This window comes from Lissotriton vulgaris, chromosome 5, assembly GCF_964263255.1.
Source record: "Lissotriton vulgaris chromosome 5, aLisVul1.2, whole genome shotgun sequence".
In the NCBI taxonomy this organism is placed as follows: Eukaryota; Metazoa; Chordata; class Amphibia; order Caudata; family Salamandridae; genus Lissotriton; species Lissotriton vulgaris.
Genome location: NC_141693.1, coordinates 1,347,060,651 through 1,347,079,105, shown reverse-complemented (window position 1 = coordinate 1,347,079,105; position 18,455 = coordinate 1,347,060,651). Strand labels below are relative to the sequence as shown.

Here is an 18,455-nt window from a genome sequence, read left to right as displayed (position 1 = left end):
CAAAACCCAAACACACCCTGAACCCCCAAATTAACCCTTGCACACCAAACACAAACACACCCTAAACCCTAATATTAACCCTTGTACCCTAAAACCCAAACACACCTTAAACCCTAAAATGAACCCTCGCACCCCAAACATGCTCTAAACCCTTAAATTACACCTGGCCCCCCAAAACACAAACCCACCCTCAACCCTAAAATGACCATGTACGCCTTAAAATCCAAAAGCCCTACAAACCCCCAAACTTTTTATGAATGCGGAATGCCGGGAGGCACTGCTGTGATATGATACTTTCTGTACCCCCAGGCTGCACTTCCTTCATAGAGTATTTCCATAAACACATAGTTTAGTGGAATCCGATTGTTAGACTCTTTAAACAACTGCGGACAGACCTGCTCATGGCCCGAGGAATAGGTCTTGCAAACGAAAACAAGCTTTGTCGTCATGGTGACTGCCGAATTCACTCCATCACAATACTAAAATACATTTATAAAAAGCACAGCTGCCTCGAACACAATGCCAAAATCACCTACTGTAAACCATCAGTCTGCCGGATGGCTGGGACTCGAACCGCAGATCCTCAATGGAGAGCAGCTCTCTCACCTTTTCATATACCGGAAGCCGGTGGATTCCTCTAGCAAAAGCCTACGCACATCCGGGAGCGCCGGAAGTGACGCCATTGTTCTGCGGCAAGAACGAAGACTGCCGTGAGTGCAATGGCCATTAAAGGGACAGATGGATTGGCATCGGTCTCTTTATCTTTCCAACTCCACTTCTTTCATCGATTCCAGCGTATTCTCAGGTAAGTGCTGCAGCTGTTAAAAAAGAGCAGCATCGATCCTCCGCTCTCTGTCCCAGCTGCTCAATTTCCGTACCAGACCAGCTTCCTCATTTTTCGGAAAGCACGAGTTTTCATTTAGGGGGCAAATTCAGACACCGCTCCCTGCATGTGTATGCTTCGTACGTGTTAAAATGAATGCCTGCGTTGCAATGTGTGTGTATTATGTGTGTTTGATGTTTGTCTGTATCAACCTGCCTGCTTGTTTAATATGCACCTTTTGTGTTTGAGCATGTGTATGTGTGACGTAGTGCGTGCCTGTGTAAGTTGTGGAAAATTGCAAAAAGCCTAAAAAATGTGTTTTACAGCAAGTTCTACGCCGTAAGGTAAAATAAATTACTGCCCGTATATTGTAGGTCCCATGTTGGTTCCAAGTGCACCTGCGTGTATTCAAGATTCTCGACCAAATGGAACAGTTTTCGATCTACTGAAAAGTTGTCAATCAAAGAAGGCTAAACACATTTATTTATGTGAATATTGTATATTGTTGAGCATTACTTGTGTCCTTGCAACTTGTAATTACTAAAACATTGGCAGTTTTCATGGATGCGTTTCAAAGCATAAGGATAAATGCTTCAAATAACTTAGCAGTTATAATGCTGGTTCCTTATTTTGTTTGCTATTTGTGTAATTGAGAGGCCTGGTTGCCTGTGGCGATTGAGGTTTACGCCCTATTTAGGAAACGTAGTCCGACGCATTCCAACATCTTGCGATATCTACTTTCGCAAAACAGGCTATCATTCTGGTTTCGTTCCATGTCCATGCAATGTTTTTAATTCGTTTGTATATATTATTGAGATGGGGCCAATTACGTATTCCCTGTTTGCGCTAATTTACCTTGACCGCTAAGATCTCTGTAAAAATGAAGCAGGTCTTGTTACATCTGCCACTATCGATCCCAGCCATATATTATCCAGTTACAACCTGACCTACTGCTAAAGTACTGAGGCAGAGGGATCGAGCCCTGAGATAAATCTCATTAATATCTCTCGCTCTCTCTCTCTCCTTGCGCGCTCTCTCTTCTTGCGCGCTCCCTCTCTCGCTCCCTCCTTCCTTGCGCGCTCTCTCGCTTCTAGCATTCAACTGCCTCGGATCATGTGTTAAATATTTATAAGGTGAAAGCACGCACAAGTTGCAGTAACGTGTGCCTTCCCCATTGATTGAGATCTTATAAGAGGTTTCCCCATGCCCTCTTCTCGTTTGAACTGCGGGTACTGCATGTGTCAACGAGGTATCGGATCCCTTTATGTTAAATTGCATCTCTTACCAAACTTCCAAACACCTCTGGCAAAACACTTATACGGTCCCAGAGGGGAGACCTATTGGCTATGCCAATGCTTTTGCTTTATGTATTTGCCATTCTAACGCCTTTTGTTTCATTTATAAAAGCCATTACATATTGCACAATTAACGTACAATACTACTAGCAAAGCTAATATCTTTAGCTTAATAAAAGGTGAAACCTATTGCATTTTTAACGCTTGTCTTTTCATGTTGGGGGTGCCGGTGGGCAGAGGGTAGCAGGCATCTGACTCTCTATGCATCTGTGGGGATAGGTAACTTGATTTCCGTCACAAACCCCAGTGTGAAAGTTCACTTATTGATAGTTCTTCTATTTCTCTCATAATGCCTCTACTATGCTATTACTATTTGTCCTGAGCAGCAAGACCTAAGCATACACTCTGGCTCTCCAAAAATAAAGTTGATTATTAGGTAATTTCCTCAATGGCCTTCAGTGCATGCCCAAACACTTCTTTGTAGTCCAAAATCTAGGCATATTAGATAGAAATTGCACCAGGTCAGTGTACTTCTTGGGGTGCTTTTCTCCAATTAAATCTGTTAATCAGTTTGATATGCTTTGTATTTTACCTTTGAAACTTAAACCACATACAAACTAATTCCTGATTTTTATATCTAGCAGGATATAATCATGGCTTCATTCAACGTCCTGTTTTTCACTCGCAATCATTCTGTGTGTGTTCGAAAAGATGGTGACTTCCTGCTTTTGGACAATCCTGGGGAAGTTCTTTGTAAATGGCTGGTCGAAAATGTAGATGAAGCTGGTCAGCCAATCACCGAAGAGATATTTTAAAGCTATGATTCTGTTCCAATCATCTGGTAAGCACAATAAGTAAACCTTTATAATAAGTTTGCGACTGCAGGATAACGGTACAAATTACCAACCTGTTTCAGTAAAAACCTACATTTGTGATTAATTAATCCAATAATGGACAGTAAAAATGAACATGCATGTCCCCACATATGCCTTGGATTGCTCCCCAGAGACAAATGTAACACTTATGAAAAGGACTGAAACGTTTAGCTTGTGGCACTACTATAAGGCAGCCATTTTTGGATAAACTATTTTATTTAGGCAACTTTTTTCAGGAGGTTCAAGTTCAGGCTTACAATGTGTACTGTCTATTAAGGAAAACTTACTTACTTGGTTATGGATAGATTGTACATTTGTCCTTTATTATCAATACCTCTTTATTTATATATTATGGCTAGAGCGTGAAGATATATTGCAAGTGGTCAATGTGTTCTTTTCTGTTTTGAAGTTAATATGTAAATATATATATTTTTTCTCTTGCTTTTTTTTTTTAGTGAAGAAACAGTGTCTTAATGATTCAGGATATTTTTCAAGAGATAATTGCAAGCTTTTCTGGCACGACAGAGGGTCTAAAACAGGTGTTACTTCAAAGGACACTGGAGAAAAAGCAGATGTTAATGGACTGTGGCAATCGGGGAAGCGCTGGTAGACTTAAGAGGTTGTTACGCGAACTACAAGAGGAAGAAATTGCAGAGAAAAGATGCAAGGACAAAAAAGCCAAGCAGAGTGGACTGGATTATATAAGAGTTGGTAACAAAGCTCATGCTGAAAGCACAACTTCTCAGCCTGGTGATGCAAGTTCGCGGATGAATTTGCAGAAACTTGAAAACCTGGCCCTTTTTAGCAGGGATGGCTAGTGTCCATCAAAAATCCACAACTAAAAATGATGCATCAGACCGTGAAAATGAACTTGTCTTGGAGTCTCCGCTTAAATCCAAATATCAAGGGCAAAAACATGCCTCCCTTTCACCACGTCATCCTAGAGTAATCAACACTCATTCTGAAAATATAATGGGGCCAGTCTGATGTAATCAATAGCCATCCTGAAGCTGTCATAGGATCATCCAGGAATAATCCACACTCATCCAGAAATTGTCATGGGATCATTCCAGAGTAATCCACTTCCATCCTGGAGCGGTTATAGGATTATCCTGGAATAATTGACAGTCAAACTTAAATTAGCTAGAACCCATCCTGGAGTAATTCTCCCTCATCCTGAAGTTGTCAATTAGTATTCGTGGAGTTGTAAAAGGTAATCACTCCCTGCCAGTAGAAGTCATCAGAACACCATCCTACTTTAGTTTTTGTGATGAGTCTAGGTTCGTCATCACATTTAAATTTTTTGTCCTACAGGCATACTTCAGGATGGCTTGGGATGACTTCCCCAGATAATGGCAGGAATAGCCTGACTGTAATCATCAGATGAGTCCAGGATGATCTTCCTTTTTGACATGGGTAGATGTAGCTGATCTGTCGTCTGTCTCACACAAACACCATGTATGCTATGCTCTCTGACACAAAGATGATTCTCTTACACAATATTTTACTTATTTGCTACTTGCACTCACCGTTTGTAAAAACCAGTTAAACGGCCTTACTCTGCTGTTGGTCTTTTGACAGACGTTAGTACATTAACGGCAATGCTTCCGGGTTGGATGATAGCCAATCCTATATTTGAACATATTGGGAAGTCTACTAGAAGTGGGAGGGAACCAAAACATGTAAGGCGGTCTAGGATTAGACCACTGCTTAGCCTGTAGCCAATCATAGTGCGCTGCCCAAAATTCCCATATGCTCATTGGCTATTGAGTCTTCACGTGCCTCTGTAGTATATAGAACACTGCCGAGGCGATTTTGTCCAGTTCGATATTTACTGCTCTTAGTTGTAACATCGAAGAAGCGCAGACTCTCATTGGTCCACATTTTGGTTTCTTGGATTGGCTACAACTGAGGCAGCCTTCAGCTTTGGTTGGTTTAACTGTGAGTCTGTGACAGTCCAAATTGTTGCTTTTGGATCAACTAAAACGTTAGTTTAAATTGCATTAATATAACTCCTACTGCCCCTGCTGAGGCGCTGAGTATGCCGCCCTTTTTCCTTTTAAAAATGCTTTAAATCGAGCGCCTGGTTATAGAGCAGCAGTCAGCCTGCTTTGCAAAAAAAAAGTGGACTTCTTGGTTCGAGAGAAAGTGGTGCGCGGGCTGAGCGAAAAAAGGGATTCCTCTCGCGGAATAAGATGCTTATGACTCCCCCAGTAAAATGAGTTGTTGCAGGCACCCAAAAAGACGGGTCAGGGACATAGAGCGAGAAAAATAATTGGAAATTGAAGCATAGTCTGAAGCCTCCGGTCCTGTGATAGAATCCCCAAGAGCGAGGTCCGGGACATTAAAGTTAGGATGTCGTCAGCCGTGGGAAAGCCTGCTGAGAGCTCCAAGCAGGGGAAGTTCACTAAACTTGATTATCTGATCAAGTCCTGCGTTTTCGTTGCATTATGGGGCATGTATTTATTTTGTACTAACATGAATAGTAAAAGTGACAGAATTCATAAAAAAAAAACGTGGGCAGAAAGAGCTAGCTACAAGTAGGGAACTGGATTCTGGAGAACGGGCTTTTGAGGCCACTCATTTTAGAGTGGCCAACTTTCCATTATCACTGTGCAGGATACTTGGTGTGCACGGAGACACTTTGTACATGTTGATACACCAGAAGACCTCTCGAGGAGTGAGTTTGGCAGTGAGTCATACTAAGCACCTGCACTTTTTCCTACTTGGGGGTCACATTTAGCTCACACGGTCCTGGACCCCCACATTTATCAGAGTAGGATGAAGTTATCAAAAACAGTGGGTATCCCCTCGTTACAAATATATTCTGCCCAATGTGTGCCAATAGCAAGATATGGGGCAGGGATTTGGGGAGTCGTAGAACCCACAGCTTTGCAGAGGGAAGAAAACCGGTTCTGTAGGAAAATTATACCGACTCCAGATTGGATTCCCACTGCATTTGCCACGTGAAGTGGGGCTTAACATACCTTAATGACCTTATTCTTTATCGTCCCCCCCCTTCTGTGACTATAATCCATTTGGAAAATTAAGGAAGTCTCACTCACTAAAAGCATAATCACTGCCTGCCTGGCCTGTGATAGAGGCCTTTCCATTCCATGGCTGGCATAAAATTGGTCTAAATAACGTTTATAGAGACCTAACAGTGCAAGTTCTTCATGGCAGAAAGCAAGTGCAAGCACTGTTATTTTTGCAGCTGCAAACAGGTTCAACGCTGAATCCTTTATACCAGAGGTCTTCAAACTGTGGGGCACGACCCCCAGGGGGGTCGTGGAGTCCTAGGAAGGGGGTCGCAGATTCCCCAGCTTCACTTGTCCCTGCAAAAAGACAGCCATCCTGGGACAGCTAATTGAGATCGTTATCAGCTTCTTGCCTGAATGAAAGGCCTGAATGAAAGGCAAATGTGCCTTATCTGTTAATCTGCAAGATACTTAGGGCACTAAGGATGCTTAGGAGCAGTTCTGGCTCATTGTGAAGACAAAGAAGTGTGTTTTTGAGTGGAAATGCAGAGAGTTAACACCTGGGCTGGGAAGTTATTGCTTTTACTTTTAACTGCATTTAAACAGCCCTTAGTGCCCGTAAAGAGGTGTTGAAGGGACAGTTATGTAAAACTACGCTCTGATATTACTAAAACCTATATTTTGAAAGCACCATTTTATTGTAAAACTATTCATTGCAATTCGACGGCAGCGTTCCTCCAAATAAAGGACGTGGTATCATATGAACCCTACATGGACCTAATTACTATGCCAGTGGACAGGGCCCTTTACTTCAAGTTTAGAGTTGGCACCCTCCCGCTAAGAGCAACTGTATCAAAGTGGAAGTCCTATGCTCATTTATCCCCCTTTTGCGCTTGTTGACCAACCAGGCCTGAGACGGTGGCACATGTACTCTTTGAGTGCCCAGACTATATCCATCCAAGGAAATACTGGTTGAAACCCCTTTTTAAACGACTGGGAACACGCATGCATTTGGTGGCTCTCCGAATTTTATTGACTGATACTTCTCCACCTATAGTCTGTGGTGTCTCAAAATTTTTAAAACGTTCCTGGTTGATACGTTGCAATAGATTGTCTTTATTGATTTAATTCCTTTTTAGCTAATTTATTTTAGGGAGTCCCCTAAAATTTTACCTTTTTAAAAATGTATGACATACTGTACTTTTTTGTTCTTATTTTAAAAAATGTTGTTTTTATGTATGTTATGCTTGTAAGATATCTTTGCATATCGAATAAAGCTTTTCAACCAATTGTAAAACTATTCACACGTTTTTCAGTATTCTATCTTACCCTGTGTGTAATGCAAGTATAAAAAACTGACTTACATATTCACAGTGCTTTCCGTCACAGGCTGTGACTTCATAGCACTAAAGATACACATCACTATTCTCCACTGCACCAATCAAGATTTATTTATGTGGTTCTCTGGTTACACACAGACCTCTGCAGCGCATTAACTAATATAGGTTTCATAATGTACTACAGTGCATTTCCCACTGAGAGAACTTTTTTATTTATTTTTCATTTACGCTGCCCATTATTTTATATATAGATACCTGAAGGTGAAAGGCTTGCATAGCCAGAGGGTCACTTTTTTTGATACTCTGGTGGTGCAAGCATCTCAACCATATCTATGAGGCAGAGCAAAGTCACCCTGCATGGCTTTGCATTGCCTCATAGATATGGAGTAAGACATAGCAGCGTAAGTCACTGCGTTGCCTTACTCTGCGTCAAGGTATTCCATGGGCGTTGCGTGGGGTTACCACGCAAAGCCCATGGATTTTGATGCTGACCCATATTTACAAAATAACGTTAACCTGGGGCAACTCCAAAAACTGGCGCCTCTCCCGTGGAGGTGTAACGAGGAGAATTATTTCATTTCTCCTAGTTTTTCCTCTTTCCATGTGTGCTGTATTCTGCAGCTCACATAGAAATAGGAAAACACCCCCCAGGAATGTTTTGGTGAAGGAAGGTGCCTCTTCTCGTACAAAAACAATCCTGCCTACGTTGGTGCTAGGCAGCAGTTTGTGAAGGGAAAAGAACTGGAATGCACCGTATTTCATAAATACGGCACATTCCTGCCCTTTAACATTGTTATAGGGCAGTGCAGCAAGAAGACTTGCAGTGCTGCCCTAAGTCAATTCCTCATCAATGAGGCCCTTTGTTTTTAGCTACACCTTTGGCTACACCCCTAAGCTCAATGACCTTTGGTTTGCTAAGCACTGTGTAATATCATTTCCCCACCATAAACATTTTTTGCTGTGGTAATTGGGACTGATAGAAATAGGGGTCTCTAGTTGGCAATGGTTTGCACCTTTGTCCAAGTAGGGGCCCTTACTTCTAGTCAGGGTAAGAGGGATAGACTACTAAAATAACCCCTGCTCACCCCCTCAGTAGCTTGGCAAGAGCATTCAGGCTTATTTCAGAGGCAGTGTGTAAAGGATTTGCACATAACCAACAGTGAAAACACTACAAAACGACACCACACCAGTTTAGAAAAATATCCAATACTTTATATCTTCAAAACAAGACCAAATTATAGAGATCTAACTGGAGCTGGCATCGGTCGGTTCAGACTGTGGTGTGGGATGGGGCAGTGTGTCGCAAGACTTATGAGCAGTACCCCCAAGCCATGGTGCGATCACGGTTGACTAAATCAGCAACGGGGTCAGTTAGACCAGGGTGGCGAAGTGAAGTGACATGGTGAGGAGTGCTGTGCCCACAGGTCGGGGTGCAAGCAGCAGCTCGGCGACCGTTGTCAGTGAGACCAGGCTTGCGGTGCGAGAATAAGGAGTAGGTGATGGAGTCGGTTGCTTTCCCCCCTCTGTGGCAGCTGAAACCACGGTTCCAGAGGTGGTACCCAGATGTCATTGAGGGTCATGGTGGTCCCTGAGACTTCAGAACAGGAGGCAAGCTCTACTTCAAGCCCCTGGAGATACTCAGCAACAAGTAAAGAAAGTTCAGTCCATTCCTTTCACTGCCCAAGGCAGAAGCAGCAACTGCAGGCCAAACCAATAAAGCATCAACACAACAAAGTTGCAGTACTCCTCTTGGCAGTTCTTCCAGCTCTTCTTCTTAGCAGGTTCCTTGATTCCAGCGAGTTCTAAAGGTCTGGGGTCTGGACCTCAATATTTATACTCAGTTTCTCTTTGTGCTTTTGGGCAGAGAGTGCCTGTGCCAAGCCCAAACCAGTTCCATCCTCTCTGGCCCAGCTTTTTGGCAGGAGGTGGAGACACCATTGTCGAAGTCAGACCAGGCCCATTCAGGTGTAAGGAAATCTCCTCCCACTACTATAATCACAGCCCAGGTCTATTCAGCCCAGTCCTGACTCATCCAGGAAAGGCAATGGCTGTCAGATGAGAATGCACATTACCAGTCCCTGTCACTCCATAGCAAGACAGTCAATCCACAAACCCAGCAGAGGCACACAGGATGGCTAAGCAAGAAAATACCTACTTTCTAAAAGTGGAATTTTCAAACACAGAACATTTAAATCATCTTTACTAAAAGATGCATTTTTATATTCTGAGTTCAGGCATACTAAGCCCAATCTCTCTATCTTGTCCCAATGGGAAGATATGTTTCTAAGGTGTTATAAGTAAACTCCCATTCTATCCTATAGGAAAGATAGCCTTTCCATAGTAAAAAATGAAACACACTGTAATTAACTACCAGGACATGTCACACACACCAGTACATGTCCTACCTTTAATATACAAGGCCGCCTTCCCACAGGGGTACCTTGGGCTTACCTCAGGGGTCACTTACATGTAAGAAAAGTGAAGATTAAGGCCTGGCAAGTGGGTACACTTGCCAGGTCGACTTGGCAGTTACAAACCGCGCAGACACTGCAGTGGCAGGTTTGATAACCCTTTTCAGGCTGCCGGGGCGAGTGGCACAATCCGTACCGCAGGCCCACCAGTAGCATTTGATTTACAGGCCCTGGCACCCTCAGTGCACTTTACTAGGGACTTACTAGTAAGTCAAACATGCCTATCATGGAACCAGCAATCCATAATACAATTTACAATAGGAGCACTTGCACTTTAACACTGCACAGCAGTGAGAAAGTGCACAGAGACACTGAACCTGCAAAAACATAGTCAAAACTAGGAGGTCAGAAAGGAAAAACTAGGGACACATGCCAAAAGATGCCAGATCTAACAGGGGCATTTATAGTTGTCAATAGATGTTGATGATGAGGAGAACCAGTTTCTAGAACATTTTGTCAGAAGGGTTCCTTACGCCTAAAAAGGTATGACAAGGGGGTCTCTACATCAAAAAGTTTGAAGACCACTGCTTTAGACCAACAGTTGGGACTTATTTAAATCTTAATCTTGAGGAGCCGGGTCTTGAAGTCCTCCCTGAATTGGGTCAGCGACGGGAATTGCCTAAGGTGGAGGGGCAGTGTGTTCCAGGTCTTGGCTGCGAAGTAGGAGAAGGATCTACTTCTGGTTCTGGTCTTATGAATCCGTGGGACGGTGGCCAGGGCAAGTTGGACGGAGCAAAATTGTCTGATGGGTACATGGAATGTGACCCGGTGGTTCAGATATACTGGCTCTGCGGCGTGGAGAGCTTTTGTAGGCATGTGTGAGGAGTTTGAAGGTGATTCTCTTGTTGATTGGGAGCCAGTTAAGTTGTCGATGGTGTTGTGTTATGTGGCTGCAGCGGGGGATGTCGAGGACCAGTCTGGCTGCAGCGTTTTGGTCGTTCTGTGGCTTCCTGAGCTGTTTCTAGGTGACCCTGGCACAGAGTGTGCTGTCGCAGTCAAGTCTGCTGGCGATGAGTGTATGGGTGACTGTCTTTCTGAATTCTTTGGGGATCCATCTGAATGTTTTTTGAAGCAGGCAGAGCGTGTGGAATCAGGATGCAGCGTTGATCTGGCGGTTCATTGTAAGTGAGGAGTCCAATATGATGCAGAGGTTGCATGCGTGGTCCGTAGGGGTGGGAGGCGTTCCTAGTGCAGAGGGCCACCAGGGGTCGCTCCAGGATGAGTACTTAGGTCTTGTCCGAGTTGAGCTTGAGGCAGCTGTCCTTCATCCAGATGGCAAGGATCTTCGTCTGGCTATGTGTTTGTTGGGGAGGGAGTGGATCATTTGGGTGTCGTCAGCATAGGAGACGATGTTGAGTCTGTGGTTTCAGATGATGGCCGCGAGGAGGCCATGTAGACGTTAAAGAGGGTGGGTCTCGGGTAGGAGCTATGGGGCACTCCGCAGCTGATCTCTGTAGGTTCTGAGAGGAATTTGGGTAGTCTGACTTGCTGTGTTTGGCTGGTAATGAGGGAGTGGATTCAGTTGAGAGCCTTTTCGCAAATGCCGGTGCTGTGGTGTCTCGTGATTAGGGTGCGGTGGGAGACGGTGTCGAAGGCGGCCGAGAGGTCCAGTAGGATAAGGGCTGCGGTTTCAGCCCGATCGAGGAGGGGGCAGCGAGGAGTACGGTCTCGGTGCTGTGGTTGCTTCGGAAGACACATTGGGAGATGTCCAGGACGTGGTTCTCTTCAAAGAACTTGGAGAGTTGGACTTTGATGGCCTTTTCGATGACCTTGGCTGGGAAGGAGAGGAGGGAGATAGGTCTGAAGTTCTTGAGGTCTGTCTGGTCAGTGGACAGCTTCTTCAGCAGGGGGTGGATCTCGGCATGTTTCCAGTGGCGGGGAAGGTGGCGGTTTTGATGGCGCAGTTGATGGTGCAGTGAAGCTCGGGTGTGATGGAGGCTGCTACTCTGTGGAAAATGTAATATGGGCAAGCATCCAATGGAGCTCCGGAGTGGATGCTCTTCATGGTTTTGAGTGTGTCGTCTGTGGTGAGCAGAGTCTAGCTGAGCCCCATCTGTCGGGGTGCGGCTTGGAGGCGGGCATTGTGGTAGGGTCTTGGGTGTCGGAAGGTCATAGAACTGTGGTGGAAGAAGGTGTCAAGTTCGTTGCAGAGGTCTTAGAGAAGGAGGCACGACGTTCGTGGTCTCACTGTTAGGCATGGCGAACTCCTTGATGATGGTGAAGAGTTCTTTGCTGTTGTGTGCATTGGTGTTGATTCTGTCTTGGAGAGCCATTTTGTTGTGGTTTTGACGAGATGGTGGTGTGCGTTGACGGTGGTTTTGAAGGTTGCATGGCTTTCCATGGTTTTGTTGTTCCTCCATCTCTATTCGAGTCATCTGCAGGTGTGTCTGGACTCATGGAGGGTAGACGTGAACCAGCTGGCTGTCTTGGAGTGTTGCTTGCCTCGTGTTTTCTTGAGGGTGCCAGAATTTTGCCGCAGTTAGAGACCTATTGGTGGAGGTTACGTGCTGCAGTGTTGGCTCCTGTTAGTGGTGTGGTCGTGCTGAGGAAGTCGACGAGAAGTTCTTCGGTGGACCTGTTCCATTTACGACGGGGGGGCAGTGAGGGCAGTAGTGAATGGTAGAGATGGCGAAGGTGAAGTACATGCAGTGGTGGTCGGTCCAGAGGAGTTCGGTGGTGTGGCTGTGTGATGTTCCCGCTGGTGGAAAAGACTGGGTCGAGTGTGTGTTCAGCTGTGTGGGTTGGTGCAGTGACTAGCTGTTTGTCTGATGTATGTGTAATTTTAGTTAATTTAAATGTGAACGGATGGAGTGGTTTTAATTTTATTCTATGTTGATGTATATTTTTTGGGCTGTGTTTCAGCGGAATAACGTTTTTCTGATTCTGAGTCATTGAGTGTATTTAGGTCCTTTAAAAAGATATAACTGAACCAGATTTTCTAGCTTATTAAGTGCAATTACTGTGCTGTACTACATTTGAGTTCTAATCTATTTTTTCATTTTTCCTATTAAATTAAAATAATTGGGGCATAGAAATAGGCTCCATGTAGGTAGTGAATATATTTATTAAAAAAAACATTTTCAGAAACAGCTGATATAGGGTTGAAGGAAGAGAAAGTGAGTCCCTGCCAGGAAGCGTCTCTCCTCCTGCCCGGTTGCTCAAATCCGTATACATTTTTCTATTGCTTGCCCTGGAAGAGAATAAAATATGGGACATTGACATCCTGCACTAGCTCACTTGTGGGTAACAGGACAAACCACAGCATCCTAGGACCGGTTTTGGGGTTTCACCCCTCATCAGCCAGTATAGCCTGACTCCAGTGGGCATGGAGAGCACGGGACCCACGTCTGGGCATACATGTCCCACTCAGGGTGACAAATGTAAAAAGAGCAATTGATTGACAGGATGCAGAACAAAATCATACACTCACCCCAGTACAGAGATCTGGGCCTAAATCCATCGATTTTTTGCTCCCCCTGCCATTCCAGTTTGAACACAGCCATGTGCAAATCAGTCTTGACCCTGCGCCCATTGGGAACAGTCCAGACTTAACTGCCAGGTCAGGTCCTCCCTGGACTGGAAACAAGCATCCTAGGACCGGTTTCAGGGTTCCACCCCTCATCAACCAGGATAGCCTGACTCCAGTGGCAAGGAGAGCATAGGAACAACGTGAAGGATGGTATCACGAAACAATACACAATTACGGTGCTGCGCAGAGAAGAGGAAACAGTGCCTTCCTTATGTTCCCTTTCTGCCCCTCCTCTCCTCTCTATCAGATGGAGTCCTGCTCCCTCCTTTCTCCCCCCCCTCCCGCTCACTCACCACTGAGGCCGCAACTCTCCAGAGTTGCGGCGGCATGCAGGATTCCCCTGGGGGCATCCACCACTCTTCTCTCCAGTCTTCTGGAGCTTCACCCTCGGTGTCACTGCCTCCACTCTGGGGGCTGATCACAAACTTCTCTCCTTTTTCTGCTTTCGGCTGCTGGGTTCCTTCTCAGCGTCTCTTCATGGCTTCTTCCAGATCTTCAAGACTTCCTCCCTCGTCCTTTATTCGGCCCGTGTTCTTCCATTGGCCCCTCCTTTTCTGGGTCGTCCTGAGCAGCTGATTGGCTTGCTTGTTGTGCGGGCTCACCATTGGCCTGTAAAGAAAAGTTCAGGGGGGAAGGTTTAACCCTTTGGTTACATTTCTCTTCCCCTTCATACCATCGCTCCGTTTGTGTGCCACGGAGGGTGGCATAAGGTAGGTGCCCGGTTCAAGGCTCGACCCTCCCTCACATCCTATTTCCCTAACTTTCTTGCTTGCAAGACAAGGGTCTATAGGATACCTAGATAACTAATCAGCATTGGTTTGGGCTCTACCTTTCCTATGATGATTGGTAAACCAAAAAGGTTGAAGGGCTAAGGACCAACGCAGGATCCGATCATTATGTCCTTTGTTTTTAGAAAGCCACTCCAAAGTGGCATGGTCCCTGAACAAGGTGAATTCCCTGCCCTCAAGAAAGTACTGTAGTGATTCAATGGCTTATTTGATAGCTAGAGCTTTCTTCTCAATTACTGCATATTTCTTTTCTCTAGGAAACAGCGTTTGACTGATATAAATTATGGTCCTCTCCTGTCCTTGTGGATCTATGTGGGAAAATACCACTCCTAAGCCATAATGGGAGGTGTCTGTTTGTATTATGAAAAGTTTATTATAGTCTGGCCTTAGAAGAACAGGTTGAATGGCAAGAGTATGTTTTAACCAGTTAAAGGCTTGTAGGACATCAGGAGATGGGTGCTTGAGTTATTTTTCTGTTCTCGTGTCTTTCTTCAACAGATTGATTAGTGGAGTTGCTATCTCTGAGAAGGAAGGGATGGATCATCTGTAATACCCAAAGATACCTAGGGAGGAACGGAGGACTTTCCTGTTCAGAGGGAAGGATAATAAAGCCTTCCCCTTGGAGGTATCCCAGGTAGATCACTGACTGGGAGGATAAATGACTTTTGGCCGAATTTATAGTATACGACCTTCCTTTAGTGCTCTAATTACAGCCTCCAGATGCGTTAAGTGCTGATCCCATGAACTGCTGTAGATGACTATATTGTCAATATAAGCTGCAGCAAAGGCTTGATGGGGTTTGAAAATTAGGTTCATAAGCCTTTGAAAGGTGGCAGGGGGTCTGTGTAAGCCAAAAGGGAGCACTTTGAAGTGGTATAGCCCTCCAGGTGTGGAAAAGGCAGTATTTTATTTGTTCTGGTCTCTTAGGGGCACCTGCCAGTATCCTTTACAAAGATCCAGTTGTTGATGTACTGATGTACTGAGCTCTCCCTAACATCTCAATCATCTCATCTGCCAGGGGCAGGGGTTAGGCATCAAATTGATATATCTTGTTGACCTCCCAAAAGTCGATACAGAACCTGATGGTTCCATCCGGTTTGGGAACAATTACAGTAGTCGAGTTCCACTCACAATTGGATGGTTCAGTGATTCCCATTTCTAACGTGTGTTGGACTTCCTTCTCAATAGGTTCTCGTGGTGATGTTGGTATACGGTAAGGTCGCAATCTTATGGTTTTGTTTGGATCGGTATGGATGACAAGGTCGCTCAAGGAGGTTTTCCCAGGGGTTAGGGAGAATACGTCTCATAGGGAAAGCAAATGAACACTCAACTCTTGTTGTTGTTGAACCGGTAAGTCAAGGTCTATACTTTGCAGGAATAAGGGCTCACCATTTCCTACCTTCTCCAGTAGAGCAGGTTTGATACCTTCCCATTTTTTAACAGATATGACAGATCTGTGTATTTTTTTTTGTTTTGAGGATCCAACTCAAGACAGTAAGTCACAGGGGTCACACAGTCAAAGATTGTTTGTGGGCCTTTCCATTGACCTAACAGTTTGTGATCAGAAGTATCCAGTCTCCTTTTTCTAAGGTAAATTTTTTTTAAATCGTATTGCATTTTCTGGCGGTCTTGAGCCTGCTCTAGGTGGGTTTTGTGGAGGTGGGATTTTAAAGCAAGTATGTATTCAGGTAGCGATTTAGCCCTTTCCAGCTCTTCCTCCCATTCCTCCTTCACCATGTTGAGCAGGGTACGAGGTTGTGTCCCAAATAATTAATCAAATGGGGAATACCCTGTACTTGTATGCTGTTTGCAACAAAGGGCAAACAAGGCCAAGGGCAGCATATCTTCCCATTTCCTGGTTTCCGGCTCTAATAATATTTTTTGCATGACTTTCAGGATAGCATTATATCTTTCTACCAACCCTTCTATCTGGGGATGGTAAGCCACAGTACGTATTTGTTTTATACCTAAGTGGTGGCAAACCTGCCTCATTAGGTGAGAAACAAAGGGGGTTCATTAGTCAGTTATGATTTCTTTTGGAAATCCCACCCTTGAGAAAATGTTGATCGTAGCCTTTGCTATCTGGGTGGTGTTAGGTTGTCTTAATGCTACTGCTTAGGGGAATCTAATAGCATAATCTACCAAGGCTAGAACAAACCGCTACGGGGTGGAAGGGGGTATCCTATTCTGCCCATCCCTACCCTAGAAAAAGGTACTTCTATTACTGGTAGAGGTTTCAAGGGGACTCTTGCAGGCAGTGTTCGGCTATTTTTCTGAAAGATAGGGCATTCCTGCAGTACTTACTGGCCTGATGGTATATCCCTGGCCAGTAAAAGTTCTCAAAGATGGCTTTTTCTGTCTTCTCCCCTCCAAAATTTCCCCTAACAAATGACAGTGTGCAAGGAAGAGAACTTATTCCCGATATTGTTGGGGAACTAACAATTGGGGGCCATGGCCCAGTCCTTCTTTATGATAAAGTAATCCCTTTTTCACAAAGAATTGGTAACCTCCTTGATTTGGATCTTCCTGTGAGGATGAAAATTTCCTGGCTTGTCGTAGACTAGGGTCTTCTCTTTGGGCCGCACGAAATCCATGAACGAGCTACCACAAACTAGATGAAGTTGACTTAGTTAAGGCAACCTGTGTCCAGTCTTGTTTCTCTCTCTTTTTCTGCTTTTTGCTTATCTTTATTTTATTTGGGGGTAAATCCAGATCAGTTAGCTGGCAAAAGGAAGCCATTTCCATCCATTCATCCCCCTCATCCCAGGTATCTCGGATGAGCTTGTTCATGTGTCGATTATCGTTACCCAGTACAAGAGGTTCGGATAATTTCGAGATCAGTTCTACCCTAAGGGTTACTGGCCCTACTGATGATTCGTGTTGTACCCAGACATCGGTCGTGGGATATTGTTTTTGGTCCCCATATACACACTGAATGTTTATTTTTCCCGTAATGGTTTGGACTCCTCTTGGGACAGGCTGGGGCTGCATTACATTCTGGAAACATCCTGTGCCTCCTAAAGCCTTTCTGTTCTCCCCATTAATCATCACCTGCTGGTGATACAGTCCATCCCTGGGTTCTGTTGGAGTGCAGAAAAATTATTTGGTGAGTCCAATGTACATATGTTCTTCTTTCTGGGGACACATCGGGCAATGTGTCCATACATCCAACAGTGGAAACTCTGGGGTCCTGAGTTAATAGGGTGTTGCACGGTTGTGGGTGGGGGTCCCGGTAGTAGCGTGATGGTCTCATCTTTCCTCAGGGGGGTGAGGGGGGGGGAGTCCTGGATGGTTTTGGTATTGTCCCCCCTGCTGGTCTCCACTGAGTGTTTTCTCACCCTTTTTGAATTTCTTGTGCCCTGCTATAGGCACTTGCAATCTCTACTACTCTCTCCAGAGTAAATTGAGTGTATTTTCAGACCCATTTTTGTATGCGGGGTATTGTTCTAGATCTACTTTCTCCATGATTTCCTCTTTTATAGAGGTCAAGGGTTTTAACTAGCGATCTGTCATATCACCGACCCGATAATACAAGGCCCTGGGAGTCTCTTCTGGCCCTTCACGAAGTTGACAAAGCCAGATTCTGTACGTTTCTTCTTCCACTCCCATTCATTCTAAGATAATCTTCCTAATATCTTCATATGGGGTCAGACCAAGTGGGTTGGCTGCCTGACAGGCTGCTTGGAGGTTTCTGACAGTTGCGGACCCAAGTACTGCCCCCACTGGTCGACAGGCCATGCATCAGCTCTTTCATTGGTTCAACATTTGAAAAGGAAAACTATGGGTCTTCCCCCTGACGTATTTCTGCATTACAACTGACAGGAGGGTAGTGTGGCCTCGTTGTTGGCCCAGTGTCTCTGCCTGTTTACTGATCATGGTTTCCTGGGTCTGGCTTTGTTCCATTAGGGTTTTATGCAGCTTCTCGTGGTCCTCTTCATCCACAGCTAGGAACTTCTCCATGATCTTGCCTAGCTTCTCTTGGTTTTCAGCCATTTTGTGCATGACGGCCTCCATTTCCTCAGATCCCACTTCTGACACCACTTGTAGGAGGGATGGGCTGAAACAGAGTCTAGCAGGCTTGATGAGATTCTCAATTTTGATTTGTTTATTGAACAGTATAATTGCAGGATAGGATTGAATTGTCTTTGAACAGTTTTTTTCCCTCCTTCGTTGTAGTGATGAAACTGTTCCTTTTTCTTTCTCACAGGATGGACCGCGGATTAAGGACGGATCCCCAGGAGGCTCAAAGAAAGGAGAGAAGGTGGTTAGTATTTTGATCTTTCTTTTTATATTTGTTGTACAGGACTCCACCACACCCGGAAAAGAAAGTGAAACATGACTGATCTTTGTTGTGAG

General features: G+C 44.8%; 1 protein-coding gene and 1 long non-coding RNA gene across 4 annotated transcripts in view; one reads left to right on the top strand and one right to left on the bottom strand.

Annotated features, from left to right (window-relative positions):
• SIKE1 (suppressor of IKBKE 1) overlaps positions 1-726 on the bottom strand; it is a 141,296-nt gene extending 140,570 nt beyond the window's left edge. The window contains exon 1 of one of the 3 annotated variants that reach the window (XM_086923279.1): positions 607-726. Coding sequence is in view for 1 of the 3 variants with exons in the window: in XM_086923277.1 (XP_086779403.1) it covers positions 537-546 (10 nt within the window). In the remaining 2 variants the exon portion in view is untranslated. Of the gene's footprint in view, positions 1-532 lie in introns of all 3 variants that reach the window. The other 2 variants (XM_086923277.1, XM_086923278.1) reach the window with 2 other exon arrangements.
• LOC147712579 (uncharacterized) lies at positions 679-7,271 on the top strand. Its single transcript, XR_015296008.1, has 3 exons — positions 679-805; positions 2,760-2,959; positions 3,449-7,271. It is a non-coding gene; the product is annotated as an uncharacterized LOC147712579 (long non-coding RNA).
• The last annotated feature ends 11,184 nt before the right edge of the window (positions 7,272-18,455 follow it).